This window comes from Pangasianodon hypophthalmus, chromosome 8 (assembly GCF_027358585.1).
Source record: "Pangasianodon hypophthalmus isolate fPanHyp1 chromosome 8, fPanHyp1.pri, whole genome shotgun sequence".
NCBI lineage: Eukaryota > Metazoa > Chordata > Actinopteri > Siluriformes > Pangasiidae > Pangasianodon > Pangasianodon hypophthalmus.
The window spans coordinates 14,816,042-14,828,069 of record NC_069717.1 but is presented as its reverse complement, the minus strand read 5'-3'; the positions used below and the strand labels follow the sequence as shown (position 1 = coordinate 14,828,069).

The 12,028-nt window shown below is 38.7% G+C and overlaps 1 protein-coding gene across 1 annotated transcript in view; it reads right to left on the bottom strand.

The window, feature by feature from the left end:
* Positions 1-40: 40 nt before the first annotated feature.
* The window catches only part of dmxl1 (Dmx-like 1), a 38,205-nt gene continuing 26,217 nt past the window's right edge, over positions 41-12,028 (bottom strand). The window contains exons 29-45 of the mRNA XM_053236518.1: positions 11,630-11,872; positions 11,278-11,465; positions 11,042-11,187; positions 10,871-10,956; positions 9,513-9,714; positions 9,143-9,260; positions 8,749-8,811; positions 7,559-7,645; positions 7,337-7,455; positions 6,674-6,815; positions 5,866-5,926; positions 5,530-5,657; positions 5,208-5,285; positions 5,022-5,113; positions 4,807-4,859; positions 2,570-2,787; positions 41-2,048 (exon numbers count right to left, since the gene is read on the bottom strand). Of these exons, the coding sequence (XP_053092493.1) occupies positions 1,824-2,048; positions 2,570-2,787; positions 4,807-4,859; positions 5,022-5,113; positions 5,208-5,285; positions 5,530-5,657; positions 5,866-5,926; positions 6,674-6,815; positions 7,337-7,455; positions 7,559-7,645; positions 8,749-8,811; positions 9,143-9,260; positions 9,513-9,714; positions 10,871-10,956; positions 11,042-11,187; positions 11,278-11,465; positions 11,630-11,872 (2,249 nt within the window). The 3' untranslated portion in view covers positions 41-1,823. The remainder of the gene's footprint in view (positions 2,049-2,569; positions 2,788-4,806; positions 4,860-5,021; positions 5,114-5,207; positions 5,286-5,529; positions 5,658-5,865; positions 5,927-6,673; positions 6,816-7,336; positions 7,456-7,558; positions 7,646-8,748; positions 8,812-9,142; positions 9,261-9,512; positions 9,715-10,870; positions 10,957-11,041; positions 11,188-11,277; positions 11,466-11,629; positions 11,873-12,028) is intronic.

Sequence of the window (12,028 nt, the reverse complement as noted above, 5' to 3'; positions counted from 1 at the left end):
ATTCACTTAGTTAAAAAAAAAAATTCACATACCCTTAACATAAATGTTTCAGCAAGGTGATTTATTATACCATTACATTTTATGTATATTACATATTTCAATTTACAATAATCTTTATATTCATAATAAAATTAGATGGATTTGTGTATATTCACATTTCAGAGATTAAAGGGAGAAAGACTGACATGCTACACACTACAACTACAGCTGATTTCTTATTTCCACCTTGTTAAGTGACATTTGATCCTCATTTAGCCATTTTTTTCATTTTAATATGGAATCCTATGAATGATTGGTGATATCACTACGTTTAGAGCTTAAGCTGTACAACATGAATGACACCAGTGTGTGAAGTGTGCATGGGGATCTTATAGCAAGAGCTTAAAAACAAAGGAAGAAAAAAAAAAAAATAGCCGGAAGGCATTTCTAAAAACAAGAATATATTAAGAGTATAATTTGCAAGATCTACTATAAATGACACACTAATCATAAATATTTATTTTGTTAAACAATTGTTTTAAATGGCCTACGGTTAGTATGGTTCAATCAAGATATTCTTTATTTTATATTTACATAAACAAAATAATTTTATTCGTCTCAGTTGCTCCCCGAAGTAAAGCTAATGTACATTTTTACACTGTTAAGTTTTATTCTTGTGCAATGGCTGACTGTAATCAGTCCTCATAAACCACAAGGCTGACAAAAACATCAGTCTAACTACTTATTCATCATAGGCTATCAATATGTACCCTTTACCTTTGATTCAAAGAACAAGTCATAAAATGATAAGCTGAAGGCATAGAAGTGCTAGAGTTTAACTTTGGCAGCATGAGAGAGGGAAGGACACACTCATTTCTATTAAAATGAACACTAGTGCTGTTAGGGATGCAGCACAGCACAACTGAGACTGAACTTCTCAAGGGCTTGATAATTGGCTAAAGTGTTGAATCAGAGAAAAGTAAAGAATATATTAGAAATTATCAGCTGTCAGCCAGACACTGATCAACCAAATTGTATCTTTGTTGGGGGCAATAGCATGTATTTGTAACTGACTATGGCAAGGCTAGTCCAGTTACATACACATAAATGCATAAAAATGCTGATTACCTGTGGATTACCTCTACGGAAAAGTGCTTTGTACGAAAAGTCTTATCCTTCTTCACTAGAGCATTCTTGACCAAGTTCAAGTTTGTTTTTGGAAAAAAGAAGCTTAAAAACTTAGATTGCCTGCGCTGATATACATATTTACTGTACAGGTCTTGAATGTACCAAATCAATGACTGCGCTACAAATACCTAAATACTGTTTATCTCATTATTACAGAATACCTTGCTCATACCATTTGGGATACAAGCAGAAACTAGTACACAGTTATATGTAAGAATGGTCACAATGGTGTAAGCTACAGTATGCAAAGAAGTTTACAACCCTCACTTGAACCAATAGATGATGTAACAGAGGTCCATGGTTGTACTTTAGGTATAAATATAAGGACACTTTTCACTATTTTATCTAGACCACAATCACAACACTGCTTAGCAACAGATTATTTAAGGCTTACTTATGTGGTATAATAGGATTTGACTACCCATGTAATGCATTTAAAAAGGGGTAAAATATATCATCTAATGTGCTTAAATATGATGTTTCTATGTTTGATCCAGATTTAAGTGATATGAAAGGACGTCCAGCCTCTAGAATTCAGTCAGTGTCTTGTGCATGTCCAAAACAATGACTTGCTCAGGTCCATGTTCCGCATCACCCAGTGGTTCGTATTGCTCATCTTACCCTGTGCAAACATTGTTCCGAATTCTTCAGTTGTGCTAAATGATGAACTTCACATCATTCTTCACATTGTTGGTGTACGTGCTGACACGGTCAGGCAGGACACGCATTTTCATGGTGCCGTCAGCACCACAAGAAAAGATGTGGTTGCCTGGTGCCGTCTCGATCTGCATGACGCCTGTACCTAAGTTGCGGAAGATGGACTGCCGGGCGTGTTCGTTCGGGAACGTGTGCAGTAGGCATTGCGTTAACATGTTCCACACCTGCACAAAAGCTCTTCAAATTAGCGTCATTTGTCTCTGGGCCATAAACACATGAACATCATTTTACCAGTTTATAATAATCTAATAATTCAGCTTCATCCAAGTAATTTTTAATGTCCCATAGTAGTAAACACGACTTGTGCTGTTAGAGGTGTGATGGTGACAACACACCGCAAGCAGTAAATCGAAAACTGATGTGTTTTATAATACAATGTCCTTTACCCTCGTCTAAATATTTTCTGAGCATGGGCAGGTAATTTAAATAATAACTTCCCTTTGCCTCCAGTTATTATTTAGTGGAAACACTGAAATGGTCTCTCTCAGAAGTATGTCTCTTTACATAATAAAAATGTTATAATTTAGTATTATTTAATAATAATAATAATAATAATAATTAATTAATAGTATCATTTTTTACATTATGCTTATACTGGTATAAATGAAAACATTCATTATTTTGCCCCAAAGTGCATACTGTGATGGACCACGTTCTGGACTATAACACCATGAATTTAACATACCTTGATGTTGCCTTCAGCCGAGCCGCTGATGAAACAGCCTTCAGTTGCATCCACAGCCAGCGCTTTGACAGCCGAGTCATGGGCCTGGAAGCTCTGGCGCTGGAGCTTAAGCGTGAGGTCCAGTACGCTGATCCAGCCTTTCCTCCCTCCACTGAGCAGCAGCTGCTGTTTGGGAGCAAGAGCCAGCACAGTGGCACCAGACTCATGGCAGCTAAAGCCTGCAATCAGACCGACACACTTAATGAGATTTCAGAGCCCCATTCATATAGGCTAAGGGTGTGGTGATGGATTACTGGTATGACAGTACACACTATATGGCCAAAAGTTTGTGGACACCTGACCATCACACCCATATGCACTTTTTGAACATCCCATTCCAGATTTATTCTCCCTTTGCTGTTATAATAACTTCCATTCTAGGAAAGCTTTCCACAAGATTTTGGAGTGTTGCTGTGGGCATTTGCTCATTCAGCTACAACAGCATCGGTTACTGATTTTGTGTGAGAAGGTCTGGGGAGTAGTCAGCATTCCAGTTCATTCCAAAGGTGCTCAGTGGGGTTGAGGTCAGGACACTCAAGCTGTCAAACGCACGTCTTTATGGACCTCGCTTTGTGCACAGGGGCATTTTCATGCTGGAACATGTTTGCGCTCCTTAGTTCCAGTGAAAGGAAATTGTAATGCTAAAGCATACAAAGACATTCTAGACAATTGTGTGCTTCCAACTTTGTGGTAACAATTTGGGGAAGAACCACATATGAGTGTGATGTTCAAATGTCTACATATCTTTGGCCATATAGTGTATTATCTTACAGCTGTATAGACAATGCTTAAAATTAAACAAAATACAAGCAATACTGCCAAGTGCAGTGTGTCTCACACATAATATGGTCAGGACTGCTGTTGTCAATATTGCCATGGCAACACTTCATTTAAGTATTATCCCGCAACACTACTTTTCACAGCAGGCAAAGAAGCAGTTTAGCTTATGAATAATATTTGTTTGTTTGAGTATTAAAACTACTGGCAGTAGAATCTAGTTAAATCCAGTCCTGTGTTTTCTAGGTCATCTACATGCAAATCCAGTGCATGTTTGAGCAACTTTCAAATCTTCTTTTCTCACTGTCCATGGTCCGAGGTGCTCACAGAAAAGCCTAAGAATTTGCTTTATATTTGAAGACCAGAGGTGAGGGACAGATTTATTAGGATTTATTAGGTAACAGCACCATTAACGTTATAACACTACTGCTAGCTAATACATATTTACTGTTAACATCAATCATTTATCATTGAAATATCTGGCCCAGTGTCCTTATGTGGTTATACCAAACACGACTAGCAAGTTGCTCAGCAAGCATATAATATTTCTCTCTGAACTGCAGCAGCAGATTTTTTTTAAAGATTTTTTTCTTTTCTTCCTTTAAATAGTGTTGTTTGGTCAAAGGCAGTAGTGAGGGGCTTACAGGTGCTTATGGCCAAGAGACAAAGCACTTCAGTAGACATGAACATAGATGAAATATTAACACTACACAAGAAGGTTTTTTAGGTGGTTTTGGACAGAGGTTTTGGTTTCAATTCTTCAAATGTGTTTAATTTTGAATAAAATGCTGCAGAATGAAATTATAATATTAGTCAGCAATGACAACAGAAAAGAGAAGCATTGATGTTCTTTGCATTTAATATTTTTAAACAAATATTATAAATAAAAATCATTATATGCAAATGTAAATTAATATAAAATAAAATATTAGGTGATTGAAATCAAATTTATATGGTATAAAACAATTACATAAAGTCCTCAGTGGTTGGTGGAGTGTTGGTATGAGCACAGTATTTATGCAATACATGTGAACTGCTTCGCATGGAATTTTGGTGATAGCACACCACTCTTACACAAGTGATGGAACCACATTTTTTTTTTTTTTTTGTAGGAGAGTAAAAAAAGAGACATTTTTATTTCTCCATTATGTTGACAAATCACTGAAAGATAAAAGTGAAGCACTTAAGAAATTGTTTTAAAACAAAATACATATAAGTGGTTTCCTTAACCAGAGTAATAAGTGCACTTAGTGGTTTTGCTGCTGCTGTAGTGTTTTATGTTGTTTAATGTCATCATCTCTGAAAATGCTGCAAATATACTTCAAACTCAAATACTGGGTTCTACAATTATTGTCTGTCCCAATACAAATGTAGAGAAACCTGAAACCTGCTGTGTGTCAGGCATGGTAGTGTAAGCTCACCATGAACCAGGCTGTTGGATGGCATGACCAGTGTATCCCACAAACACACATTTCTGTATAGTGAAAGACAGGGAGGGAGGGAGGGAGGGAGGGGTGGAAAGAAAACAAGTTTACTTGAGAAACAAGGTGTTGAAAGCAGTAATGTTTAGGCAGAGAAGGCAATCAGCTATGATCCCATGGCTTGCGGGCTCTAATGCCAGGTCTGCACAGTGTACCTGTTGTCAGTGGAAAGGCCTGCAGTGGCAATGAGAGATGATGAGCCCACAAACACAAAGTCATTAGCTGTTTTGTTGTGGCACTGCAGTGTCTGAGGAGGAACACAAAGAACACTGTCTGTTACCACCCCAAAGGAAAATCATCTTCAAAAAAAAAGAAAAAAAAAAAAAAAAGATGGCACATACCAGGTAGGGTTTAGGGGTGTTCCCTGATGTATTTGTCTGCCAGAGACTAAGAGCTCCATCTGCATCAACAATACCAAACTGGGAAGAACAGTTATGGGGGGAAAAAAATAAAATAAAAGATCACTTACTTGTAATAGAGATAAAATTCAGAAAATCTAAATATTAAAGTACTCTAGAAGAACAAAGATGTATATATTGTATATATTAACATAAAAGCCTACCAATTTAATGCATATGACCTATACTACATTATACTAGGAAAGCTATACTTACTACTATTTTTAAATTCACTGTAAAACACATGAGACCTTTGTTCACTCACCTTATTCCCCTGGTAGTTAAACCTGATCCTCGTAACCCTGGAGTTGCCAGGGCTCCTAAAGCAGATAATCTGCTGCGAATGGCCCCACTCAAACATCCTCACACTGCCATCCTGAGCTCCTGTTAAGTCTGTACTCAAAGAAAAGATACCCCATTATACTGAAAAATACTACTTCCACATGATTTTCTCTAAATATACCAGAGGTAGGTATACTAGAGAATACTGGAACTAGTTGTGTATTGGATGGGTTTGTCTTTCACACTGGATAAAGATTCATGTTCACAAAGGGAGAACTATCTTTTTTACCAGCAAAAAAGGTAACTTGGTGGCACTTACAGTATGGAAGGGTAGGGTGGGACGTCATCCTCCTGACGTTGTTAATGTTTCGTTTGATTAGCTACATGGAGGATAAAGCATTTTGTAAGTTCTAGAAGGAAACCACATCTTTAGGAAACAGTTGTAAGGATAAAAACTGAATGATCCTAAAGACAAATACACTACATGGCCAAAGGTTTTTAAATGCAAAGGTGCATTTTTGAAGATCCCATTCCTGATTTAGTCCCCCCTTGCGGTTATAATAACCTCCACTCTTCTGGGACGGCTTCCCACTAGATTTTATAACATGGCTGTGGGGATTTGTCCATTCAGCTACAAGAGCGTTAGTAAGGTCAGGAGTGAGGAGGCATGAGGTGCATTCAGTGTTTCAGTGCATCCCAAAGGTGCTCAGTGGGGTTGAGGTCAGGGCTCTGTGCAGGTCACTCAAGTCCTTCCACTCCAAGCTTGGCAAACCATGTCTTCATGGACCTCGCTTGTCCATAGGGGCATTGTCATGCTGGAACACCTTTGGGCATCTTCTTGGGTGCCAGTGAAAGGAAATCTTAATGCTACAGAATACAAAGAAACTATATAATAGTGTGCTTCCAACTTGTTTGAAGAAAAACCTCATATGGGTATGATGGTCAGGTGCCCACAAAGTATTGGCCATGTAGTGTATATTAATAGAAACCAGTATCAAATCCTAAGAAACAGAAAATGTAAATTCATATTATGCAAAACCATAGACTTAAACAGAATTTTACCACTCATAGGCAGTAAGAAATAAGCTGGCATAAGAAAGGCAGTAACACGATCATGGGCTGCTCACCATGGCTGCTCCTCTGCCAGTCTGGTGGCCACCCAACCAGGGCATATTAATGGGAGTGCCAGGGCTGCTGCGTGTGTAGGGTGTTGTGCCATGTAAAGTGGTAAAGTCATCCCGGGTCTGGACCACCAAGAAATCATCACCTCTGAAACACCGCATGAAACACAATGCAGGTCCAAATGAGAACTGAATAACATAACGTGTCTGCTCTCTTCCTGTTATTTGAAACTGTAATTTAAATGGATCATTAATGTGGTTCATGGTTAAATGAATCTGAAAACAAAGCATGCACACTGACAATCAGGTAATAATGAGATCCAAATATAATATATAATATAATTTCCTTCAGCGTCTGCCCAGTGAATAAAGCGGAAATAAGCTACACTGATGCCACATTTTATTCATTTAAAGCTCATTCATGTAAAGGGCTTTTGTGTATCTAGTGAAAAGAAGATGGGAGTCTTACAACTGAGAAACATACGGTATATGCCTCATTAGAAATATAATAGAAATTGGTCAAAGGAAATAGAGATCTGAACCAACACTATAATTCCTGCTGTGGGACTCCAGGAAAATTGTCAAAGTAAAGTTTCCCATTATTTTGTCCCTGTGACAATTTTCCTGGATTCGAAATTTGTATTGTTTAGAGGAAGTTGCCAAAATTACTTCACTTCCGTCTCTGCTTCTTCATCAATCCATGTCAGTATCTGAGTGGCCAAGATGGAGGACACGTCCAGCTCCTGGATGTCATGGGTGGACGCAATTACTAAGCAGTTACGATTGGCCTGTGAAAGCATGATACATTTCATTACACATACACCCATTTCACAAGCTAAAAGCAGAACTTTAATCAGAAAATGCCAGTGCTTCTCTCCCACAGCTCTGCACCTTGTTAATAGCGAAGGCAGTGATGATGTCAGATTCCTTGTGGATGATGCGTGCTTTGCCTCCAGCGTAACCCAGATCTGCCTCAATCTGTGTGAAACAGAGTCGTCATTTTCAAGTCTCATTGATCCACTAACATTTCTGTCTACAGCAATTCTCACATTCCCATAATATATTACATATAACAAAATAACTGATGTTATGTGACCAAGTGTTATTTTAGTGGCTCTAAGGGACAAGAAAAAAAAAAGGTGATTATGTGAATTAGTGCAGTTGTTACAATAGGCATCACATCCGTACAGCATAATTGTACATTTCAATCATAAAACTGGTTAGCTTGTGTATGTGATATTTCTGCAAAATCTGTAAAGTTTAGGGGATTTACTATGTGTTGTGAAAATGCATCAGATTTACAGAATTATCTTCATAAAACCTACACCAGGATTTTCTTTTGCATTCTAATGAGAATGAGGTGAATCAACATTGTTTAAACTACAGATATAGATAATGTATTGCTGAAAAAAAGTAAAAGGTCTGGCGTGTTCTTGTGCAGATACACTGTTGTCACTATTTGACATCACCTGTTATATGGCCATTTCTCAAATCAGAGATACTAAAACATTAAACAGATCCCCTATCCATAGACTGGTGTCTCTTTTAAAGTGTATTTATACCCCTCACCCAGTGTTCCCAGGACAGGCCAGGACAAAGCTGCTATTGCTGAACATGAATGAAGGAATGAATGAATAACAGTAAATTTATTTGAATTAGTATAAGAGCCATCTGAGCATCAACATGTACAAAGAAGAACCAAGATGTGCAGTGTAAAGTTTTTTTTCCCCCCCAGGACTTGATCCCACTCTGCTTTGGTCAATAATTATTTTAGCCAAACGGTATTATAATTTTAAATGTGTCAGACTTTTTTTTTTTTTTTTAAATCTTTTAGTCATTTAAACATGCATGTAATAATTCAGTTATCTTGATATTTAGAGCAAGGGAAATGCATTGCACCTTAAGACAGTAATAGAGAAAGAGGTAAAATCACAAGGTGCTTCATTAACTAAATGTAAAGCATGTATGCATACCCAACAACATCAACCCACATGCACAACAAATCTAAAAAACAAAATAAATAATAATAATAATAATGAAAAAGAAAAAAAAACGACAAAAAACAATATAACAAGCAGTACCTGATTGAGACCAGGTTCCTCCATCCCTGAATACCTCATGCTGTCAGTGTAGTCCTCAACCGACTTAATTGTTCAAAACAGTCACAAAACATCAGACAAAGACATGAAATGAAAACATGCAAGTCAGTAGCTCACATCAAAACTGTACAATTAGACTGTTAACAAAAATAAACTGCACACAAGCAGCAAAAAAAATTACATGAACACTAATTACATCACAAAAATTCAGGCAAAACAACTGCACAACACAACCAACAGTTATGGCACAAAACCAGTTACATATACAGACCTTTTCCTTGAATTTATATGCATTCTTAAAACCAGTAGCCTCCACAGTTATAGTTTCACTACTCTTGATGGCACAAATCAGAAAAGCATGCAAACGACTGCGTACCTCTGTCCGATCCCGCTTTTTGGTAAAGATGTTGCGGATAAAAGTCTCCTGCACCTCCTCCTGTTTTACTAGGTACTGCCAGAGTCTCTTAACAGAAAGTGCAGAATGATGTCGGGACCTAGATGATTAACATGCACTGTCAATACAGTAACAATAATTCTCAACCCTCATTGTTACAGGTCTCATTATTGTTATCAAGCAAGAATTATAAAAATGGAATTTCCCCACATTAAGCATTTTTAGGCATTTGATTTACCTGTTTAAAAATCAAAATATCATTTTAATCATACTCCACAATGTTGGCCATTTGAAGAAACTGGCTCTGTGTGTGTGTTTGGAAAAGAATCTAGAATGTCTCATCACAGCTGACCTGAATGGTGTGTTAGAGGGCTCGAATAAGGCCTTGTGTCTGAGGAGAGCTGGTCCAGATGCCATGGTCCCATCAACCGGGTGTGTGGAGATGTATTTGGAAGGAGGCCCACCGAAAATCTCCAGTCTCTTGAGTAACACCTGTTCCCAGCGCTGTAGTGTTTTAATCACTGAGTGGCACAGTGGGGAGCATACAGGTAGATCTAAAACACACACGTACAAAATGGGTAGACAAAGGCATACAGCTACAGCACCAACAGTACCCCAGTGAACAATAGCACATAACAAAACCCTAGACATGCCTTGAGTTTTATCAGTCAAACTCAAAGGTGTTCGTGCAACAAATCTACTAAAATACAACCGTCAATTGAGGAATTCTGCTATCTTAAGGACAGGATAAGATTTCCAGACAGACACTATATGGCCAAAAGTTTGAACACCTGACCATCACACCCACATGTGCTGTTTAAACATCCCATTCCAGATTTAGTCTCACTTTTGCTGTTATAATATCCTCCACTCTTCTGGGAAGGCTTTCCACTAGATTTTGGAGAGTGGCTGTGGGGATTTGCTTATTCGGCCACAAGAGCATTAGTAAGATAGGGCACTGATGGCCGGTGAGGAGGGCTGGGGTGCAGTCGGTAATCTAGTTCATCCGAAAGGTGTTCAGTGGGGTTGAGGTCAGGGCTCTGTGCAGGTCACTCAAGTTCTTCCACTCCAACCTTGGCCAACCTTGCTTTGTGCACAGGGATATTGTAATTCTGGAACAGGTTTGGGCCTCTTAGCGCCAGTGAAGGGAAATTGTAATGCTACAGCATACAAAGACATTCTAGACAGTTCTGTGCTTCCACCTTTGTGATAACAGTTATAGCTTATGTCTTTTAAATAATGCTGTCAGTGGACACCAGTATTAAGTATAATAGATTCACCCAGGATAAGCAAACTGTAAGCCACAGAAAGGGGAGTGTCTTCATGATGTACACATGATTGTTATACTAGAAAAATTCCTTGTGTACTCCATACTTCTCATTTTACTACAAACTGACTTTTTTTTTTTTTTTTTTTTAAACCTTTATTAAAAGTGCTTGATGTAGGGCTTGTGGTCATGCAAGTTGTACTTGATCACACAGAGGCTCTTTGCTATACCTCTGTTAGGAGCTCAAAAACTTACCTGAAACCCCTAGAAGCATCACGTCTCTGTTCTTTTAAACATTTATATTGTTCTGTTTTAAACTTAGGTCATGTTTATTCCATCTTGGTTTTGGCAAGAGATGCTTTTAAAAAATAAAAATTAAAAAATAAAAAAAAAAACTGAGCACTTCCTGGAGTGTCTTTACTGAATAAGGCTTTAGTTCTTACCCAAGAGGTCATAGCCAGCCATGGGATAGAATGATTTCAAGTTGACCAGCACTAGCTGCACCATGGTCAAGCGCATCAAACACCAGCTAAGGACAGAGGAATTTAGCATTTAATCACCACAAAAAACACAGCATGTTCAGAAAATACATGGCATACAGTAGCCCTGTATACCTATAAGAATTGTTGTTGGAATGTTCATGAAAAGGAGAATTGGGGTCAAAAGCCTCTCCATAACCATCTTCTTCTTCTTCCTCATCACTCCCCTGGCTTTCCTCTGAATCGTACTCAACTTGGCTTACAGATTGTGGCAGGAAAGGCTGTGGGAATCATATGCATGTGGAATATGTCAGGGTTAATAAGAATTGAAAATACTGATAAGACTGGACAAAACATTATTTGTCTTGTACCTTTGCAATAAAGTAGTCCCAGACGCTGAGCTCAGGAGGCACAAAGCATTCTTTAAAAATGGATGCTTCCTGCTCTATTATAGGGCTGGGGCTGACTGGGCTGTCTGGTACCTCCCTGGAGCTGCTCCTGGAAGAATGCAGCCTGAAACGCTTCTGCTTCCATTCCTGGTCTTCCATCACAGCTGGGGCTGACATACACAGCAAAGTATCATGAGAAACAGTAGTATGGGATTGTGAAATGCCTTAATAGCTACTGAATAATACATTTAAATTCTACCAAGATAAAAATCATGTGTGTCAGCATCTTCTGCTGTCAAAAAACCAGCAATTCTTCTCTTCACAAAGCACTAACCTGATGCCTTGCTGGATTTTCCTGCTACAGGAAGGCGAGCCCCCCCGCCAAACACAGCCACCCACAGCTTGCTGTTGAGCGGATGAGCCACGATGTGGAAGAGCTCGTTGCTGGAGTGTGTGGCCAGGCCATGCACAAACAAGCTGAGGAAGACGGCTGTGAGGATCTCACACAGAAGCACACCCACACTTGGCTGGTTCTCCTCTGCTGCTGCACCCAAGAGACGAACCAAAGTACTGACACCTGCAGCGCAAATAATAAAAACAGTAAAAATATTGCCACGCCGCTATCTGTGTGGCTCAGACAGAGCACTCGCTTTATTCCTGGATACAGAGGCCAGCTGCTTGTGCAGAGTAAGAGAGAATCAGAGTTAATGTCGGCCATGAGCTATTATCAGCT